At 40.5% G+C, this 22,378-nt stretch overlaps 1 protein-coding gene across 4 annotated transcripts in view; it reads left to right on the top strand.

Annotated features, from left to right (window-relative positions):
- The window catches only part of SMARCAD1 (SNF2 related chromatin remodeling ATPase with DExD box 1), a gene marked incomplete at its 3' end in the record, with an annotated part of 104,127 nt that overhangs the window by 24,625 nt on the left and 57,124 nt on the right, over positions 1–22,378 (top strand). For 3 of the 4 annotated variants that reach the window (XM_080698015.1, XM_080698016.1, XM_080698014.1), the window contains exons 3-5: positions 1,732–1,897; positions 8,684–8,750; positions 14,946–15,046. In XM_080698015.1, the coding sequence (XP_080554141.1) occupies positions 1,732–1,897; positions 8,684–8,750; positions 14,946–15,046 (334 nt within the window). Of the gene's footprint in view, positions 1–1,731; positions 1,898–8,683; positions 8,751–14,924; positions 15,047–22,378 lie in introns of all 4 variants that reach the window. The other variant, XM_080698013.1, reaches the window with a different exon arrangement.

Here is a 22,378-nt window from a genome sequence, read left to right as displayed (position 1 = left end):
CTACCTCCGAGCCATACCCCCAGCTCTAATTTTTATTCCTTATTTTGAAACAGGGTCTCATTAAGTTGTGGAGGGCCTCACTTAAGTAGCTGAGTCTGGCTGCGAATCCAGATCTTCCTGTCTCAGCCTCCCAAATGCTAGGATTACAAGCGTGTGCCACCATGCCCAGCAGTTATTCAGTCTTGAACAAACTGTGATTAATTGATAAGATTCTTAGACATTTAAGTGGAGATGCCAACTAGGTAACTAATTGGATTTGTGACGTTTGAATTCTGGGAGACTTTTTTTGTGTGGTACCAGGTAGGGATGGAAGCCAGGGGTATTTTATCTCTGAGCTATACTCCAAAGTCTACTTTTAAATTTTGAAACAGGGTTTGGCTAAGTTGCTGAAGGCCTTACTCAGTTGCTGAGATTGGTCTTGAACCTGTTTCAACCTCCCCAGTACTGGGATTATAGGTATGTGCCACCACATCTGGCTTTGATTTGATTTTTAAAGCCAAATGGTAAGCTGGGTGTGGTGATGCACTCTTGTAACCCCAGTATTCAGGAGGCTGAGACCAGAGGATTGCAGTTTGCGGACAATCTCATCTACTTGGTGAGGTTCCCTTTGCAACTCAGTGAGACCCGGTTTCAAAATAAAGAATAAAATATAGGCCTGGGGGTATGGCTCAGAGGTTGAATGTCCCTGGGTTCCATCCCCAGTACTGCCAAAAAAAAAAAAAAAAAAAAAAAAACAATTATTACCAACCCCCCCCTTTTTTTTTTGCAGGGGCATTTTATCTTTGAGCTACACCTCCAGCCCTATTTTTTATTCTTTATTTTGAAAAATAGGGTCTCACTAAGTTGCAGAGAGCCTTATTAAGTACCTGAGGCTGGCTTTGGACCTGTTCTATCCTCCAGTTTCAGCCTCCCAAGTACTAGGATTACAAGTGTTTTCTATTACGCCTGGCTTTCACTGTCCTTTTTCCCCTACAGTACTGGGAATGCCCAGGGACATTCTATCTCCAAGCTATATCCCCAGCCCTATTCTTTATTCTTTATTTTGAAACAGAGTCTCACTGAGTTGCAAAGGGCCTCACTAAGTAGTTGAGTTGTCTGTGACCCGCAATCCTCCTGTGTCAGCCTCCCAAATGCTGGGATTACAAGTGTGCACCAACACACCTAGCTCTCAGACCTATTTTTATATTTTATTTGGAAACAGGATCTCATTAAGTTCCTGAGAGCCTCCCTAAATAGCTGAGGCTGGCTTTGAACCTGCATGATCCTTCTGTTTCAGCCTCCCAAGTACTGGGACTGATTAGAAGGGTGTACCAGTATGCCTGGCTACTTTGTTTTTTAGTTTTGTTTTGTTTATGGTACTAAGGATTGAATTCAGGGAGGATTTACCACTAAGCTACATCCCCAGCCATATCTTATTTTGAAACAGGGTCTTAAGTTTCAGAGGCTTTTTATGAACTGTGATCCTCCTGGCTCAGCCTCCCAAATACTGGGATTACAAGCATGCACTACAACACCTGACTGCCAGTTTACTTTGGAAATGTAGATATATATAGATATAAAGCTATACTGAAAAGACAAAAAAAAAAAGTATTCTTTGACAAATATAGACCACATTTAATATTGAAAAGATCTATAGAAGTTCGGTATTGTGTACACACATATAGATACTTTAGTGAAAAAGCATTAGCAATACATTAAAAATGTTTTTCTCCCTTCTGAAAATGTTTTTAGTTCTGAACCATCTGAAGATGAAGAGTCCCAAGGTCTTCCTACCATGGCACGAAGAAACAATATTTCAGAATTGGAAGACTTTTCAGAATTGGAAGATCTTAAAGATGCTAAACTTCAGACCTTGAAGGAGCTTTTCCCACAAAGAAGTGACAATGATTTACTTAAGGTTATATTCATTATAGTAATTAAATATTATGTATATAATAATGATGTCTCTCTGGAATCCAGTACTATATAATAGTAGATGGTTGTTTTTCTAAAGATGCATTATATTTGAAGGTAATGATTAGTTATTATTTTATGTAATAAAGGTAAATACCAGAAGTATACATTTTGAAAGTTAATAGATGAGGTTCTTTTTTTTTTTTTTGCAGTACTAGGGATGGGACCCTGGGGGATTCCACCTCTGACCTATACCCCCAGCCCAATTTTTTATTTTGAAACAGGGTCTCACTAAGTTGCAGAAGGCCTCACTAGGTAGTTGAGGTTTTCCTCAGAATAGGATACTCCTGTCTCAGCCTCCCAAATGCTGGGATTACAAGTGTGCACCACCACATGGACCCAGCAGTGTGAGCTTTCTTAGCCCAGGTAGGCTCTGAATTGTTTTGTGCTCGAGTGATTCTGAAATGATGAACCTCTCACTAGCTATATTAGGATTCTCCCTCCATAATAAGTGGTTGCACTTTTCATTTAGTGCCTTGAAGCCAATAATGATAAATACGCTACAATACTAAAGACAGTACCATAGACAGTCTTGGATAAGAAAGGATTAATTTGCTAACAGCATCCTTCCTGAGAAAAACTAATTCCACTACAGAAACAAAATAATTGGCAGTAGTTGGACTACATAAATTTTTGATTTGTAATAATTACCTCTTTTTCTTCTTTTTTCTTTTTGTGTGTGTGTGTGTATGTGGTACTAGGGGTGAAACCCAGGGGCCTTCTACCTCCAGGCTACACTCCCAGGTTATTTTATATTTTATTTGGGTCTCACTAAGTTGTTGAAAGCCTCAATAAGTAGCTGAGGCTGGCTTCGAACCTCTGTGATCCTCCTGTCTTAGCCTCCCAAGTGCAGGAATTATAAGCATACACCACCACACCCAGCTCCTCCCTTCCTTCCTTCCTTCCTTTCTTGTAATGATTCAGGGGATTGAACCCAGGTGCATTCTACCTCTGAGCAACACCCCAAGCCCTTTTTTATTTTTTGTTGTTGAGAGTCTTGCTAAGTTGCTTAGGCTGTCCTCAAACCAGTGATCCTCCCCTCTCAGCCTCCCAAGTACTGGGATTACAAGCATGTGACAGCATGCCTAGATGTAGTTTGTTATTTCTTGCCATGAGAACAAATTTAGCTGGGTGTGGCATGGTTTGATACACACTTGTACTCTAAGTACATTAGGAGGCTGAGATAGGATTATTGCATGTTCTAGGCCAGCACCTTAGTGAGTCCCTGGGTCAAAACAAAAATTATACGAGGAACTAGAGGTGTAGCTCTGAGTTAGAATGCCCCTGGGTCCATCTTCAGTATTTTTATTTAGTGTTGGGCATTAATTGTCAGGGTTTTTTTTTTTTTTTTTTTTTTTTTTTTTACGGGTGTGGGGATGGAACCCAGGGGCATTTGACCTCCAAGCTATTTCCCTGCCCTACTTTTTTATTCTTTTTATTTTTATTTTATTTTATTTGGTGGTGGTACTGGGGTTCCTGGAAGCCCTTCTACCTCCGGGCTACACTCCCAGACCTATTTTATTTTTGGAAACAGGGTCTCTTATGCCAGCGCGATCCTTCTGTCTCTGCCTCCCAAGCATGGGGATTACAAGTGTGTGCCACCACGCCTGGCTATTCTTTTTCTTTTTCTTTTTTTATTTTTTTGGTGGTACTGGGGGTGGAACCCAGAGGTTTCTACCTCCGGGCTATACTCCCAGACCTTTTTTATATTTTATTTGGAAACAGGGTCTCACTAAGTTGCTGGAAGCCTCACTGAGTAGCTGGGGCTGGCTTCGAACCCATGTGATCCTCCTGTCTCAGCCTCCCAAGCGCGGGGATTACAAGCGTGCACCACCACGCCCGGCTTAATTGTCAGCTTTAATGAGATAAATTTTACATACTACAAAGATGGCCCATTTAAACATACAGCTGGGTGTAATGGTGCATGCCTATAATCCCAGTACTTGGAGGCTGAGACCAGGAGGATTGCAGGTTCAAGTCTAGCCTCAGCAATTTAGGAAGTCGGTTTCAGAATGAGAATTTAAAAGGGCTGGGGGTGTAGCTTTGGAGATAGTAGAATGCATCTGGGTTCTACCTCTAGTATCAAAGAAGAAAATAACCTGTCCAATTCACTGCTATTTAGTATATTCACAAAATTGTACAGTGATCACAGTACTCTGATTTTAATAATTCTAAACAGAAATCTTCTACCCAGTAGCAGTCACTCTTCCTTCTCTCCCCCAGCCCTAGGACATTGCTAATCTGCTCTTTTGATTGTGTTTCTTTGGTTCGGTACTGGCAATTGAGCCCATGGATAATCTACCTCTGAGCTATACCTCCAGCCCCATTTTATTTTTTTTATTTATTTATTTTTATTTATTTATTTTTTTGGTGGTACTGGGGTTCCTGGAAGCCCTTCTTCCTCCGGGCTACACTCCCAGTCCTATTTTATATTTTTGAAACAGGGTCTCTTACGCCAGCACGGCTGGCTTCGAACCTGCGCGATCCTCCTGTCTCCGCCTCCCAAGCGTGGGGATTACAAGCATGCGCCACCACGCCCGGCTCCAGCCCCATTTTAAAAAATTGCTTGCCGCCAGGCGTGGTGGTGCATGGGCTTGGGAGGCCGAGACAGGAGGATCATGCAGGTTCGAAGAGACCCTGTTTCCAAATAAAAATATAAAAATAGGTCTGGCAATGTAGCCCAGAGGTAGAAGGGTTTCCAGGAACCCCAGTACCACCAAAAAAAAAAAAAAAAAAGAAAGAAAAAGAAAAGGAAAGGAAAATTGTTTTTGAAACAAGATCTTGCTAAATTGTTGAGGGTATTTCTGTGTTGTCGTCCTTAGCGAGGGCTTATCCTCAAACTTCTGATCCTCCTGTCTTAGCCTTCCCTATTACTAGGATTACGAGTGCGTGCCACCCTTCCTGGCACTCTTTGTTTTAATGGTGCTGAGGAACCAACCCAGAGCACATGTGCTCTCCGCTGAGCTATATTCCCAGCCCTAATCTGTTCTTTATCATTTGATGGTAGTAGATTTGCTTTCTGAATATTTTACATAAATATGTGATATTTGTTACTGGCTTCTCTTACTTAGCAGGATATTTTATTTTTTTGCAGTACTGTGGAGTAAACCCCTCTGAGCTACACCCCCCAGCCCTAGTTTTTATTCTTTATTTTGAAACAAGTTCTCACTAAGTTGCAGAGGGCCTCACTAAGTAACTGAGGCTGGCCTCAAACCTGCGATCGTCCTGTCTTGACCTCCCAAGAGCTGGGATTACACGTGTGTTCCACCATACCCAGCTAGCAGAAGATTTTATTTTATTGTTATTTTTATTTTTTGTGTGTGGATCATATTGAAAAGCTCAGACCCCTTTGGAAAGATATCCAGGAGTGGTATAGCCGGATCATATTGAAAATGGAATACATTCAGACTGTGCTTGGCGCCCCCCCACTCCCCCCCCAACAATGAGTGTCCGGATTGACCATGCTACATTCATTCTTTTACACATATTCAAATGTAGCTCCCCTATTAGTCAACCTCAGCCTTTGCTGAGGTTTCCCTCCATTATCTGGAGTCTCTGTAGTATTCCTAATACTCCCTAGTTTGGGCATATTAGAACATATGTCCCTGCTCTTTCTGTGCTTGGCTCATCTCATTTAACACAGTGTTCTCCAGGTGTTTCCATCTTGTGAATGACCTGATTTTTATTTTTCTTTATAGCCGAATAGAATTCCATTGTGTGTATTTCCCATAATTTTGCAATCCATTCATCTGTTGATGGAGATCTAGGTTGGTTCCATATTTTGGCTATTCCAAATTGTGCTGTTATGAACATGGGTATGCATATGTTACTGTAGTTCTCTGATTTCAACCCCTTTGGAAAGATACCCAGGAGTGGTATAGCCGGATCAAATGGTGGATCCATTCCCAGTTTTCTAAGGAATCTCCACACTGATCTCCATAGTGGCTGAACTAGTTTGCACTCCCACCAGCAGTGTAAAAGAGTTCCTTTTTCCCCACATTCTCACCAGCATTTCTTGTTATTTGACTTCTTTATGCTTGCCGTTCTGATTGGCGTTAGATGGAATCTCAGTGTAGTTTTGACTCAGCATCTTCCTGATGGCTAATGGTGTCGAACATCTTTTCATGTATCTATTGGCCATTTGTATCTCCTCTTTTGTGAAGTGTCTATTGAATTCAGTTACCCATTTCTTGATTGGGTTATTTCTTTTGCTAGTGTAGAGTCTTTTGAGCTCTTTGTATATATATTCTGGATATTAGCCCTCTATCAGAGTGGTGGCTGGTAAAGATCTCTCATTCTATAGGTTTTCTCTTTAGGTTCTTGGTAGTTTGCGTTTTAATTAATTAATTAATTTATTTTTGTGGTACTGGGGATGAAACCCAGAGGCTTTCTACGTCTGAGCTATACTCCTAGACCTATTTTATATTTTACTTAGAAACAGGGTCTCACTGAGTTGCTGAGAGCCTCGCTAAGTAGCTGGGGCTGGCTTCGAACCTGTGCGATCCTCCTGTCTCAACCTCTCAAGTACTGGGATTACAAGCGTGTGCCACCATGCCCAGTTGATGGTTTCCTTTGATGAGAAGAAACTTTTTAGTTTGATGCCATCCCACTTGTTAATTCTTACTTTAATTTCCTGCATTTTGGAGGTGGTGTTGAAAGTTACTGCCTATGCCTATATATGGGAGTGTTGAGCCTATGCCCTCCTCTCTGGTCTAATTTCTAAGTCTTTGATCCATCTCGAGTTGATTCCTGTATACAAGGGGAGGTAAGGATTTAGTTCCATCTTTCTACAAATGTATAGCTAGTTCTCAACCAGAAGATTTAAAATCCCTCTTCCAGCATGTGCTTTGTTTATTTCAGTACTAAGGAAATGTCCTTGGGTTCCATCCCCAGTACCGCAAAAAAAGTAAAAATAATAAAACAAAAAAGGGCTGGGGGTGTTGCTCAGATGTAGTATCCTTGGGTTCAATCCCCAGTACCACTAAATAAATAACTAGTAAATAAGTAAGATATTTATTTATTTATTTATTTATTTATTTATTTATTTATTTATTTATTTTGGTGGTACTGGGGTTCCTAGAAGCTTTTCTACCTCTTGGCTACACTCCAGACCTATTTTATATTTTTGAAACAGGGTCTCTTAAACCAGCCCACTGGCTACGAACCTGCTCGATCCTCCTGTCTCCGCCTCCCAAGCACGGGGATTACAAACGTGCGCCATCACGCCCGGCTAGTAAGATCTTTTTATTTTTATTTTTTTGGTGGTACTGGGGGTGGAACCCAGAGGCTTTCTACCTCCGGGCTATACTCCCAGACCTTTTTTTTTTTTTTTTTGGAAACAGGGTCTCACTAAGTTGCCAAGAGCCTCACTGCCAAGAGCCTCACTAAGTAGCTGAGGCTGGCTTCGAACCTGTGCGATCCTCCTGTCTCCGCCTCCCAAGCGCAGGGATTACAAGCGTGCGCCACCACGCCCGGCTTAGTAAGATCTTTTTAAAACAACTCATTGGAAATATAAAAAATTAAAATGAGAAAAACATGGGGTGTTGAATTTCTTTTGAAATCTAAAATATATAAAAACATAATGAAATTATAACATAAATAATATAGCATATATTTTTTTGAAAAATTCCAACTTTGAGCAAAAGTTGCTGGGGCTGGTGGCGCATGCTTGTGATTACAATACTTGGGATGCTGAGACAGGAAGAGTTCAGGTTTGAGGCCAGATTTAGCAACTTAATAAGACCCTCAGTAACTTAGTAAGACCCAATTTTACAACAAAAAGAGGTTGGGAGTGTGGCTCAGAGGTAGATGGTCCCTAGGTTCAATTCCCAGTACCAAAAAAAAAAGAGAGAAAAAAAATCAAGAATCCCTTTATCTTATTTATCTTAAGAAGTTTCTTTATATAAAAGGAGCAGAATTGTGCTTTTTATCCCTAGAATTTAAAAAAGGAATATGACTGTCAAGATGAGTGTGGTGGTACATTCCTGTATTCAAGTTACATGGGAGGCTGAGATAGGAGGATCACAGGTTTAAGGCGAGACTCAGCAACTTAACACTTTCAAAATACAAAGAGGCTAGCTGGGCGTGGTGGTGCACGCTTGTAATCCCAGCATTCGAGAGGCTGAGACCAGAGGATCGCGGTTTGCGGACAGCCTCAGCTCTACCTAGTGAGGCCCTCTGCAACTCAGTGAGACCCAGTTTCAAAATAAAGAATAAAAAAATGGGGCAGGGGTGTAGCTCGGAGTTCGAATGCCTCTGGGTTCCATCCCCAGACCCGCAGAAGCAACAACAACAAAATCAAAGAGGCTGAGGGTATAATGTGGAGATAGTAGGCCCCTAGGTTCAATCCTTAGTACCACAGAGAAAAGCGACTAATTTTCTGCCTTTCTCCCTCTCCATTTTTCTCTTTCCCTTTCTTCTCCCCTTCCCCCCATACAAGTAGGAAGTTTTCAAGAGTTTAGTGTAAAATCTTGTGAATAATAGAACCCTAGAAATGTTGTATATATTTGCTTTGCTTTAATTTTTTTAGAGAGTTAATGACTAAATCAGGTACATTTTAAGATGTGCTTAGATATGTTGAGTTTTAAAATAAGCCAGATTTTGTGAAGATTTATTATAGGACTTAATGAATGTAAACTAAAACACACTTCCCCACCTTGTAAAATATGTTTGTTGCAAAATACTTTCATAATTTTGTGGAATCTTAGGTGTTATTTTCTCCTTTTCCTAGTTGATTGAATCAACGAGCACTATGGATGGAGCGATTGCTGCTGCTTTGCTGATGTTTGGTGATGCAGGTATGCGTGCCTTCATTTTAAGTCATGTTGATTTATATTAGTTCCATAATAATGGCATCTCTTTAATATTGCTCTACAATTTACCTGGGACTCTTCATGAATTCTCATAAGGACTTGTAAAGTACTAATAGCTTTAGTTTTTAGATGACGGTAAAGAAGGTTAAGTAACTTAACTGAGGTCATACAGCTATTTGGGAACCAAATTTTTAGGTTTTGCTTTTTTTTCCTTCCTCAAAAAGAAAGCAGTTTTTTACTGGTATTTTTGCTCATTTTCTACAGATCAAATCCCTAACTGTGAGATTTTGGAAGGTGTATTTTCTTACTTAAGTATCCTTTCTAATTGCATTGTGGTTTTATTTACAGGTCTACAAACCTGAGTCAGTAGGAACATAATGTCTTGTGGAAAGTCCTAGCTGGTAATCAGCAATCCTTCATTGAGTAAATATTTATGCTGTGTTTCAGGCTTCTGATACAAAAATAAATGCACTTGATTGAAGGAGCTTGCAATATACAGTCATCTTCATTTTTTTTTTTTTTTTTACAAATGCTCTCTCAAATTTTCCTTAACTTGTACTTATAAAAAAATACAAGTAAAAATCACCTGTAATTCTACTACTAAAAAAGTATATTTAAGTAATGAAAGTAAATGTACTCTTCATTACCTACTCTTAAATCTGCTTAGTATCATTCTCAGCTTTTTTCTATGTTTATATACACCAGTGTTACAAGACACACATACATTAGATTATAAGATGTAAAAATAAATGTTTTCGTTTTTATGAAGCCATTTGTCATGGATAGTTTGTTAGTACATCAGATTTATCTAATTTTTACAAATGGCTTTATGATATTTCTCTGGCTACATATAGGATCAGTTTATTAACTTTTCCTATTAGCATTTATGTTTCCATTAGTATAAAATGTATTAAAGTACTATAGTGTCATAGTATAGTACTAAAGTAAGTAATTGTTATGCATAAGTTTTTATTTCCATAGGCTAAATTTCATATTAGGTTGCTCAGTCAAAGGGTGAGCATAATTTTATTCTTAATTGCACTTTGGTAAAGTTTGTGTCAGTTTATGCTTTGATCAGCAGTGTGTGATGAATGCATACACACTGGATATTTCTACATGAAAACTTTTTGAAACTTAAATACATACAGGAATAGAAAGTAATATATTTTTCCCTTGGTTCATCATCCTTCTTCAGTTACCTACCTCCTTTTTCTCCCTACTCAGTGGACTGATCAGAGTGGATTCTATCCATAAGAAATATTTAATCCTTTTATTTTTTTCAGTTTGAGCAAAAGCACAATAATGTGTGAGTGCTACCTACAAAGAATGTCCAGATTCTTTGTCTTCCATATGCTGGCTGTGTGACCTTGGGACTGTTGCCTAGCTCTTTTGTCTTTGTCTCCATAGTAGTAGAATAGTATAACAACAGCGGATCTCAGGTTGCTGTGAAGAACAGACAAAGTAACTTTCTTACTGTGGTGTCTGGTATCTGTTATTAAAGTACATAGTAAGTGTTAGCAGTTACTTGTTAAAGGACCATGTGATGATAAGAAATGGTACAGGAGAAAAAGAACTATTTTCTCTATTGCCTTAACCTTAACTTAGTTTCAGAGCTCTTGAAAAATTATAGGCTTAGTTCATATTTGTTATGTTGTGTTATTATTTAGGAAATTTTAAACTATTCCATAGAAAATATTTTGTAGAATCACTTCAACAATAGTGTATGCTTTTTTCTTGTGAGCAGTTTATATCCTTTGATTTATTTAACAAATATTTAGCTCTAGCTTGTAAGTGCCACATGCTGTTTTATATACTGAGGACATGTAAAGAGCAAGAGGAACACAACCTCTGCCGTCGTGGAGTTTATAGTCCTCATTGATGTCTCTTTTTTATTTTTATTTTTTTTGCAGTACTGGGGATGAAACCCAGGAGCATTCTACCTCCACACTACACCCCAGCCCTATTTTTTTTTCCTTCCTTCCTACCTCCCTTTCTTTCCAGGTCTGGGCATGGAACCCAGGGACATTTGACCTCCAAGCTACACTGTTAGCCCTATTTTTTATTCTTTATTTTGAAACAAGGTCTCTAAGTTACAGAGGTCCTCACTAAGTAGCTGACGCTATCTACAAATCGCGATCCTCAGGAGTCTTGGTCTGCTAAATGCTGGGATTACAAGTGTGCACCACCGTGCCTGGCTTCATTATTTTGAAACAGGGTCTCATTGAGTTGCGAAGGACCTCACTAAGTAGCTGAGGCTGTCCGTGAACCGTGATCCTCCTGCCTCAGACTCCCAAATGCTGGGATTACAGGTCTGTGACACCACGCCCAGCTTTTGAGGTCTTTTTTTGTAATTGCACTTTCATATTTTGTTTCTTAAAAATACTAGTGGTAAATTACAAAGAAACAAGAAATTGGGGTTTTCTTGTTTCTTAAGTAAAATTTCTTGCTTAACCTATGAATGAACAGTGCAGTTATCTCAGAGATCTTTAGTTTTAGTAGAATATAATTTGCGATAATTTAAGACAATTTTTTGTTGTATTGGGATTGAATCTAGGGACTGGCCCATGCTGAGCCAGCCCTATGGCACTGAGCTGCATCCCCTAGCTTTTTTAAACCTTTAGAAGATAAAGAATTAATTGATGTTTTCAAGGAGTATCTTCAGTTTCTCCTTTTTATATTTATTTTTATTTTTTATTTTATTTTTTGTTGTACTGTAGATTGAATCCAGGTACAGTCTACCTTTGAGCTAAACCCCCAATTATATTTTTTATTTTTTATTTGGAACAGTCTCATTAAATTGTGGAGGGCCTCATCTAAATAGCTGGGGCTGGCCTTGAACCTTCTATCTTCCTGTCTCAGCCTTCCATCTTCCTGTCTCAGCCTTCCAAGTACTGAATTATAAGCATGTGCCACCATGACAGGCTAGCTTGTTTCTTCTTTTTTAGGAAATAATTAATCATGTCTAGATGATTGCATAAATTGTTTAGTTTGAACCTTTTTTTCACACTTAAAGTATTAGTGAAAGTACTCGCTTAACTCCAGAAAATATTTATATCTTGATGTAAATATTTTTAAAGTGGATGCTGGGCTGGGTGTGGTGACGCATGGTTATCCTAGCATTCGGGAGGCTGAGAAAGGAGGATCGTAGTTCACAGACAGCCTCAGTTACTTAGGCCCTCCACAACTCTGTGAGACTCTGTTTCAAAATAAAGAATAAAAAATAGGACTGAGGGTGTAGTTCAAAGATAAAATGCCTCTGGGTTCCATCCCTAGTACTGCAAAATAATATAATAAAGTAGATGCTGGAAATTAGTTGGTGTATACATACATTTTATATTTTAAAATCTAATGAGGGGGGGATGTAAATATTCATGCTGACATGATTGCTGTGATTTTAAAAGATATGCTAGCTGGAAGTGGTGATGCACACTTGTGATCCCAATACTTGGGAGGCTGAGACAGGAGGATGATAGGTTCGCAACCAGCCTCAGCAACTTGTGAGGCCCTCTGCAATTTACTTCGAACCTGTTTCAAAATAAATAATAAAATAGGACTTGGGGTGTAGCTCAAAGGTACAGTGCCCCTGGGTTCCATCCCCAGTACTACCAGCGGCGGGGGAGGGGGGGTGCTTATGGCAAACTAGGTGTGTTGTGGTATGGGCCTCTAACTCTAGTATTTGAGAGGCTGAGATGGGAGGATCACAGCTTCAAGACCAGCCTCAGAAACTTAGACTCTCAGCAGCCTAGTGAGATCCTGTTTCAAAACAAAAAGTAAAGAAGGGCTGGTAGTATAGCTCAAGGTAGAATGTCTCTAGGTTCAGTTCCTGGGACCACACACATACCAAAAGGTTTATGGTATTCACTTTCATTTAGTGATGGCCATGTTTCTAAGGTTCACTTGTAATATATGTACTTATTTTTAGAATTGCATAACTGCACAGTTAGGTTTCTGATAAAATTAATGCTGAAATAGCAATCCTTTGTAGGCATTAATTATGCTTTAATAATATAGCAGTATATTTAGGAAATCTGTGCTCTGAAATTGTGTTTAAGGATCACAGCTTAGTGAGGACCTTCCACAACTTGCTTAGTGAAAGCCCTGTTTCAAATTTAAAAAGATGAAAAAATAGAGCTGGGAGTGTTTCACAGGTAGAATGTCCCATGTCCCTGCTTCAGTCCCCAGTACCACACCACCAAAAAAAAAAAAAGAAAGAAACAGGTAAGTGGTATACAAAGTATAGCTATGTATCATGACTTCTTAAATTTATAGAGGCTGAATTTTTTTGGTTGCTGTTGTTACTGGGCATTGAACCCAGGGGCATTCTACCTCTGAGCTACTTTCCCAGCCCTTTTTTCCCCCTCCTTATTTGGAAACAAGGTCTCCCTGGGTTAATGCGGCTCTCACTACTTGCTGAGGCTGTCCTCGAACCTGTGATCCTGTCACAGCCTTCCAAGTACTTGACCTACAAGTATGTTCTACTATGCCTGGCTTCATTTTATATTTTGAAACATGGTCTTAGTTGCTGAGTGCTGGAGACCAGCTCCAGCCAATTCAGGGGTTCTTGAAGGTGAGCAAGGAGTCGGTACTTTGAGGGAATGAGAGACAGTCATTTTCAGTGAATCTGTAGTGACTGCCATTTGGAGCCAGTGCTTTATTATTATATGTTTTTACATGGAAGTATTTGCTATCAACAACTTTTGGCAAAACATTTTTACACAAATTTTTCAGCACACCTGGGTATAAACAACTTTTTGGCAAAACATATTTTTACACAAATTTCTCAGCACACACCTGCCCCGATGGGCTCATATCCCAATTATCCCTTTTTCTGTAACATCTTCATATGCAAAGAACAGCATGTCTCATTGAGATGACCCAGATCGTTTGGCTTGATTAATAAGCCAGTTAGGACACAGAATACAAAACAGGGTCAGTGTGAGCTTAGTCTACACTCCTGCCTTGCAGGAGTCCTCCTCTTGCTGGGACCTTGTCAAACAGCTCGAGAGACCCAGGCCTCACCAGCTGAGGATCTAGCTAAAAATTGTTGAGGCTGGCCTTGAACCTGTAATCCTCCTGTTTCAGCCTCCCATGTGCTGTGATTACTGCCACCTGCTATCATTCTAGCTTGTTTTGTTTTTAATCATGGCAGAATATGCAGATTTTCTTGTCACTCTTATATTCTGCCATATTTACTTTTTATGTTAAAAGCATGAATTGCTTAAGGTCTGTATCTCAGTTGCTTTTCATTTGTAAAATTAAAAAATGTAAAAATATGTATACTTCATAGACTTCTTGTGTAACAAAATAAGTTTATAAAAGGCCATGTACAAAGCCCAGTATATAGTAAATAATAATAAAAATAATAACTATTATTTGTGTGTGTTGTATTGGGGATTGAACTCAGGGGCATTCTGCCTCCAAGCTACATCCCCCAGTTCTTTTGTTTGTTTGTTTTGTTTTGAAACACCGCCTCACTAGGTTGATGAATCTCACTACTTCCTGAGGCTGTTCTCAAGCCTGCAGTTCTCTTGTTTCAGGGTCCCAAGTACTGGGATCACAGGTGAACACCACCTAGCTCAGTGTAAACAATTATTTGTGTCCATGATGCTATTCAGATAACTCATATTTGATGGGCCTCATCTTTCTCTTACTTGCTGAATACTCAGCCACTGGGGAGAACCCTGCCCTTCCTGTATTACTCTGTAGAGTTCACTGTGGATTTGGAGAGGTAATATTTTTAGTATTAATAATGTGATAGTTTACAAATATAGTATTGCATTATTTTAATTTTACATCAGAAAGACAGTATTCACTTTTTCTTCAATCTAGTTATTTATAAAAGAACTTTAGGCCTAATATCAAGAGAACTGTTTAGAATTTGTTATTATTATTTGGTGGTGGTGGTATTGGGGTGGAACCCAGAGGCTTTCTACCTCCAGGCTTTACTTCCAGACCTGTTTTTTATATTTTATTTGGAAACAGGGTCTCACTAAGTTGCTGAGAGCCTCACTCAATAGCTGAGGCTGGCTTTGAACCTGTGCGATCCTCCTGTCTCAGCCTCCCAAGCATGGGGATTATAAGCATGCACCACCACGCCTGGCTAGAATTTATTATATAACACAGTTTAATCTTTGTTTTGGAGCCTGTGCAACGTTTGAGTATGCTTCTCTGTTTTAAAAGGTGGTGGGCCCCGGAAAAGAAAATTATCATCTTCTTCTGAGCCATATGATGAGGATGAACTTAATGATGATCAATCTTTAAAAAAGACAAAACTGGATCATGTAAGTACATTCGAATTCAATATCAAAAAAAAGAAAGAAAATAATGAGTCTTGTAGATAACAGACCTGAAAAGCTATCTAAAGGAGTCAGTCTTCTTTTTCACAGCTAAGTAGCTGAGGCTGTCTGTGAACCTTGATCCTTCGGTCTCTGCCTCCTGAATGCTGGGATTACCAGCTTGCACCACCAGGCCCAGCTAGGATTGTACTTTTGAGGACAGCCTAAGCAAGTAGTGATACTCTCATCAAACTAGCAAGACTCTGCTTCAAAATAAGAAAATGAAGCCAGGCATGGTGGCGCACACTTGTAATCCCAGCATTTGGGAATGCTTAGACAGGAGGGCTGAGACAGGAGGATTGTGGTTTGCGGCCAGCGTCAGCCACTTAGTGAGGACCTCTACAACTCAGTGAGACCCTGTATCAAAATAAAGAATAAAAAATAGGGCTGGGGATGTAGCTCGGAGGTAGAATGCCTCTGGCTCCAGTACCACCAAAAAAACAAACAAAACCCCAAAAATTAAAAAAATGAAATGGGTCTGGAGATAAATAGGTTTTGGAGATAAAATGCCCCTGGGCTCAGTTCCCAGTACCACCAAAAAAAAAAAGCTATGCTGATCTAGGAAAACAGATGGATTTGTTGAAGAAGTATAAAATGAAGATGCACAAGACCTTCTAGGGTCCCACCCCAGTAATCTTACTACAGAAATTGTGTAACAACCTCTGATGGGCATGTGGATGCAAGAAGATGGTAGTGATGGTGATGATGAAAGTGAAACAACTACATATTCTATAACAGCTAAATATATCAAGTTAATGCTAAAGGTAGTGGGGTAGTCTTATATTGCATCCAGATAAATTTGGGAAGCTTAGCATGGGGGTGCATGCCCGTAATCCCAACTCTTAAGGAGGCTAAGGTGGGAGGATCATGAGTTCAAGTTGGCCTTGGCAACATCATAAGAGCCCATCTTAACAAAAAAGGAACCTGATTAATTTGGAACCATGCAGCTTTAATACAAAAGGAGACCTATAGTGCAGTAGAAATACTATTATTTATTTATTTTTTATTTATTTATATTTTGCAGTACTGGGGGTAGAGCCCAGGGGCATTCTAGCATTTTACCTCTGACTGACACCCCAAACCCTATTTTTTATTCTTAATTTTGAAACAGGGACTCACTAAGTTGCAGAGGGCCTCACTAAGTAGCTGAGGCTGGCCACGAAATGTGATCTTCCTGTCGTGGCCTCCCAAATGCTAGAATTACAAGTGTGCTCCACCACACTCAGCTAATTTATTAACTATATTTGGGTAGAGCCCAGGGGCATTCTAGCATTTTACCTCTGACTGACACCCCAAGCCCTATTTTTTATTCTTAATTTTGAAACAGGGACTCACTAAGTTGCAGAGGGCCTCACTAAGTAGCTGAGGCTGGCCACGAAATGTGATCTTCCTGTCGTGGCCTCCCAAATGCTAGGATTACAAGTGTGCTCCACCACACTCAGCTAATTTATTAACTATATTTGAAGCCAGAAATAAGAAAAAGACAATGAATAGTAGTAATTTTCCATGTCTGGTGTTAAGATTTTAGCTGGGCGTGGTGGTACACGCTTGTAATCTCAGCATTTAGGAGGCTGAGACAGGAGGATTGCGGTTCACAGACAGCCTTATTTATTTATTTATTTATTTATTTATTTATTTGTCGGTCTGGGGATGGAACCAAGGGGCATTCGACCTCCCAGCTACACCCCCAAGTAGCTGAGGGCCTCACTAAGTAGCTGAGGCTGTTGGCGAACCATAATCCTCCAGTCTCAGCCTCCTAAATACTAGGATTACAAGTGTGCACCACCATGCCCGGCTCCAGCCTTAGTTATTTAGTGATGCCCTTTGCAACTCAGTGAGCCCCTGTTTCAAAATAAAGAATAAAAAATAGGGCTGGGGGTGTAACTCAGAGGTAGAATGCCCCTGGGTTCCATCTCTGGTACCAAAAACAAAAACAAAAAATCTATATCCAGTTTTAGGTGAACCTTTCTTCTGATATTTCACAATAATTCACCAGCTATAACCCTCTTAGTGCTAACGTCCACAGGCAAACTTCAATTTGTATTTAGTATAACATTGACTATATATAAAATTATTTTCAGGTTTCTTGTTTTGTGATACAAAAAGCGATTTGTGCAGGGAGTTCAGTTACACTGACTAGGAATTGATTGAAAGAAAGGGCTGACACGACATACCCAACTGGGCTTTGAGGGGCAAGGGGCATGGTTTTCATTCCCACAGCAATCCTATTTAAGTCAATATAAATTATATCTATTTTAACCACCTCTGCCATTCTGGTCTGCAGAAAGTTAGATTGCTCTCACAGAATATTTTGTCACAGTGCCATGTAGTTTACTTTTCTGTTGTTTCTAAAGTATTTGCCAATTGATTTTCTAATGATTAAATTTAGTTATTTGGAGAAGAAAAAATAGTTGGACTTTTGAGTCTACAATATTTTTTCTTTTTTTCTTTTCTTTTTGGCGGTACTGGGGATGGAACCCAGGGGCATTCTACCTCCAAGCTACATCTCCAGGCTGGCTTCCTTCCTTCCTTCTTTCTCTCTCTTTCTTCCTCTCTTTCTTTCCTCTCTTTCTTCTTTCTTTCTTTCTCTCTTTCCTTCCTTCTTTCTTTCTTTCTTTCTTTCTTTCTTTCTTTCTTTCTTTCTTTCTTTCTTTCTTTCTTTCTTTCTTTCTTTCTTTCGTGTTACTGGGAATGGAACCCAGGGGCACTCTACCTCCAAGCTACATCTCCAGGCAGGCTGGCTGGCTGGCTGGCTTCCTTCCTTCCTTTCTTCTTTCTCTCTCTTTCTTCCTTTCTTTCTTTCCTCTCTTTCTTCCTCTTTCCTCCCTTTCTTTCTTTCTTTCTTTCTTTCTTTCTTTCTTTCTTTCTTTCTTTCTTTCTTTTGTGTTACTGGGGATGGGACCCAGGGGCACTCTACTTCCAAGCTATACCCCCAGCCCTCTTTATTTTGAAACAGGGTCTCACTGACTTGCAGAGGCTCTCACTAAGTAGCTGAGGTTGTCCATGAACCCAGATCCTCTTGTCTCAGCCTTCCTAGTGCTGGGATTACAAGGGTGTGCTACCACGCCCGGCTTATTCTTTATTTCTTTATTTTGAAAAAGTTCTCGTTGAGTTGCAAAGGGCCTTACTAAGTAGCTGAGGCTATTTGAGAACCGAGATCCACCTTTCTCAGCCTTCTTAATGCCGGGATTACAAGTGTGCACCACCAAACTACACCACACCACACCAAGCTCTAGGTTTTATTTTTATTGAATTTCTTCTTATGTGCTGCAGGTGAAGTTTTCTAATGTTGTGGCTCTAAGACAGGTATTTTTTTTTTTTTAATGGGTCTAGGGATGGAATCCAGGGAGCATTTGACCTCCGAGCTACACCCCCTGCCCTATTTTGTATTCTTTATTATGAAACAGGGTCTCCTTAAGTTGCAGAGGGCCTCACTAAGTAGCTGAGACTGTCCTTGAACCATGAAGCTCTTGTCTCAGCCTCCTAAATGCTGGGATTATAAGTGTGCACCACCACACCTGGCTTTATTTTTTTCCTCACAAATGCTGCCTTTTTCCATAATTTTGGGTAGTACAGGAAAATGTGTTTGTCAGTTATAGCAGAACCAACTTCCAAGTAGTAAGCCCCAGAATTTGAGAGAAGTTATTTTCCCCTCATTGGTCTGTGTTTATGTTACTGATGTCATCTAAAGTACTATTTAACCCAGTTAACCCAGATGGAAACAGATTGCTTGTTTGGATAGGGAGGAGAAAGCATCCCATTGATAACTCTTTAGCTGTATTGATTTGCTTAAATAAAAATCCTATATCTAGTAGAACAGCAGTAGTTAGGTTTCATTACCTGTTTTAATCCTCTGAAATAATTTCCTAAGATCCATTCAACTTTGTATGGGTAAAGAAAATGTATTACAGTGGGATGGAATGGTAGGCTCTACCGATCCTTCAGGAATGTGGTTTAGCTTTTTGTTGTTATTTTGACCAAGAGGAGCAATTCTAGGGACTTTAATTTGGTATATCATACAATAGTATCCCATACTACATGTGTGCTCTGCCAGTACTAAATATATTTGTTCTGGAGCTGGAAGTACAGCCACAAAGCTGAATCATAACTCCTGGATCCACTTAGACATATTTGTGTCCAAACTCTATTTGTTGCCTGCCTTCTGTAAAGCTCCAGTGTAACCACTGGACCTCTCAGGTATTTTTAGTTACCAGGGATTAGCAGAGTTGGCAGAAGGGGGGCATCTGAGAGCAAACAGCAAATGATAGGCACCATTTACTGGATGCTCACTCTTTCATTTGTTCTGACATATATTTGTTTCCCAAAAGTTCCCTGTTTCTCAAATACACATACACCCCTCCCCATGGTGCTGACCATCAAACCCAGGGCCCTGCTCAGTGAGTACAAGCACACACTTGACCACAGAGCCCTATTCACAGCCCCATATCTGCTCTTTTTTAAGTGAAATTTACTATTCCTATCTCATCCAAAACCTTTTTTTTTTTTTTGGTGGTACTGGGGTTCCTGGAAGTCCGTCTACCTCCGGGCTACACTCCCAGAACAATTTTACAGGTTTTATTTGGAAACGGGGTCTCTTAAGCCAGCGCGGCTGGCTTCAAACCTGGGCCATCCTTCTGTCTCCGCCTCCCAAGAATGGAGATTACAAGCATGCGCCACCACACCCAGCTCGTCCAAAACCATTTTTGTCATCACATTATAATATGCCCTATCCATTAGTTACTCCCCATTTCTTTCTTCCCCAGCATTCAATTACTGTCTTAGTCAGCCATAATCCAAAAAGCCTGACCACACAACTTAAGAGGGAAAAAAAGATTTATTTGTGCAGTTATTTTTTTGTAGATTATGGGTTTGGTCTTTGTGAGGCCAGGGCATGGTGGCAGGAAGCAGAGAGAGGGGAGCAGACTGTTTCTGCTCCTCACATCATGGAGGCTAGAAGCAGAGAAAAGCAAGCAAGCAGAGGGACTCGGGCAACACAGCCTCACTGGCCTAGGTTACCACCCGGATCCACCACAGTGGACTTAACCTACTGATGAGATCACGACACTCTTAACATAATCAACTACAAGCCCATAAAGGAACTCTTTAAAGGGCCCCATAAAGGGGCATTCTTCATCTTACTCTGTCTTTGAGACCCTGGCCCCTGAAGAGTTCATGCCCATTCAAAATGTAAAATAAATTTAGTTCATCTCCCAAGAGTTCTCAAAGTCTTAACATTTCCAGCATCAGTCCAGAGTCTCAAAGCTCAAATTCTCTGAGAGTCAAGATGAACTCTTGCGAGTCCCTCTGGTCAAAGAAAATAAAAATTAAAAGCAAGCCAGACACTGTGGCGCATGCATGTAATTCTAGTACTTGGGAGGCTGAGACAGGAGGATTGCAGATTTGTGCCAGTTTTAGCTACATAGTGAGGCTATCTGCAACTTAGTAAGACCTTATTTTAAAGTGAATAAAAAAGTAGGGCTGGGCCGGGCATGGTGCCGCACATTTGTAATCTTCGGGCTTGGGAGGTGGAGACAGGAGGATTGTACAGGTTCAAAGCCAGCCTCCCTGGCTTAAGAGACCCTGTTTCCAAATAAAAAAAATATAAAATAGGTCTGGGAGTGTAGCCTGGAGGTAGAAGTGTTTCCATGAACCCCAGTACCACCAAAAAAAAAAAAAAAAAAAAAAAAAAAATGTAAGGCTAGGAGTTTAGACTGTTCCTGCATTCAACTCCTACCACCACAAAAATAATAAATAAGTAAATTGATTAATTAATGCATGCCATCCAATGTCCAGTGGCACAGAGTAAACATTTGCATTCCAAGAGGGAGGAGTAGGACCATTGAGAGAAGGAATGGGACCCAAACACTCAAAATCAGCAGGTCAAGCACTTAATCCTACTGCTCCATTTCTGGCATCTGAGGCAGATGGTGGTAAGATAAGACTGCCAAAGGGCCTTGGCAGCTTTGCCCCTGTGGCCTGGTTGATTGCCACTGGTGGCTTATTGGCTTTTCCAGCTTTGCTCCATGGCTCCCAGTTTGTAGTCTTTCCTCGTGGTCATTCCATTTTTCTGACATTGCTGAGTTTTGAGGGGTTTTCTTAAAACTTTGGCTTCACCCTCACAGCTTCAGATTTGAACCTACTTGCAGGGTTCCAGCCCTAGCACACGCTGCCCGACTTCCCAGGCCATCCTTTGAAATGGGGGCGGGGCAAAGCCAGCATTATGTGAGTGCTGATATCGATCATCAGCAGGAAAGGTAGTTAGGCTGTTTTGCCCGCTTCAGTCATTCCTGTTGGACCCGCCTCCTTCTTGACCATCCTTTTTCCATCTTGGGCAATGCTTGGCTTGCCTCCATTGAGGCTACAGGGAAGGATGTAAAGAATTCTTTTCTTCAAAAGAATAAAACTTAGGGCTGGGGGCATAGCTCAGAGTTCAGGTGTCCCTGGGTTCCATCTCTAGTACCACTTTTAAAAAAAAGCCCCCTCTTTTTTTCTTTATTTTGAAACAGGGTCTCACTGAGTTGCAAAGGGTCTCAGGAAGTAGCTAAGGCTGTCCATGCACCTCTATCTTTTGTTACAGCCCCCCAAATGCTGATATTACAAGCCTGCACCACTATGCCCAGCTCAAAGCACTTGTTTCTATGGTTACAAACTGCCCCCTGCCGTGTGTGTGTGTGTGTGTGTGTGTGTGTGTGTGTGTGTGTGTGTGTGTATGAGAGAGAGAGAGAGAGAGAGAGAGAGGGAGAGAGAGAGAGGGAGGGAGGGAGGGAGGGAGGGAGGGAGAGAGAGAGAGAGAGAGAGAGAGAGAGAGAGAGAGAGAGAGAGAGAGAGAGAGAGGGAGGGAGGGGGAGGGGCAGACTGACTGACTGACTCTGAGAATTGATCCCAGGGGCATTCTACCCCTGAGCTGTACCTCCAGCCCTATTTTATTTTCGTTTTGAATCAGGGTCTTGCTGCTTACTGAGGCTCTCCTCGAATCTGCAATCCTCCTTGTCTCAGCCTCCCAAGTACTGGGATTACAAACAGGTACCAAAATGCCTGGCTTACCTTAGGTATTAAAAAAGAAAAATAGTCCAGTTTGTTGTATAATCAGCTGTCATGTTTGTGTAGTATGTGGCATGTTTTTTAAGCAGCTGCTTTTTTTTATTGACTGGAGTACAAGGATTTTCTCTACATGAACACAAATGTGAAATCTAACCCGTTCAGCCAGGTATGGTGGCACACACTTGTAATCCCAGTACTTGGGAGGCTGAGACAGGAGGATCACAAGTTGGAGGTCAG

This window comes from Muscardinus avellanarius (genome assembly GCF_963383645.1).
Source record: "Muscardinus avellanarius genome assembly, chromosome: 6".
NCBI classification, from domain to species: Eukaryota; Metazoa; Chordata; class Mammalia; order Rodentia; family Gliridae; genus Muscardinus; species Muscardinus avellanarius.
Note: the sequence above shows the minus strand (reverse complement) of the source record. Positions and strands in the feature narration are given on the sequence as shown.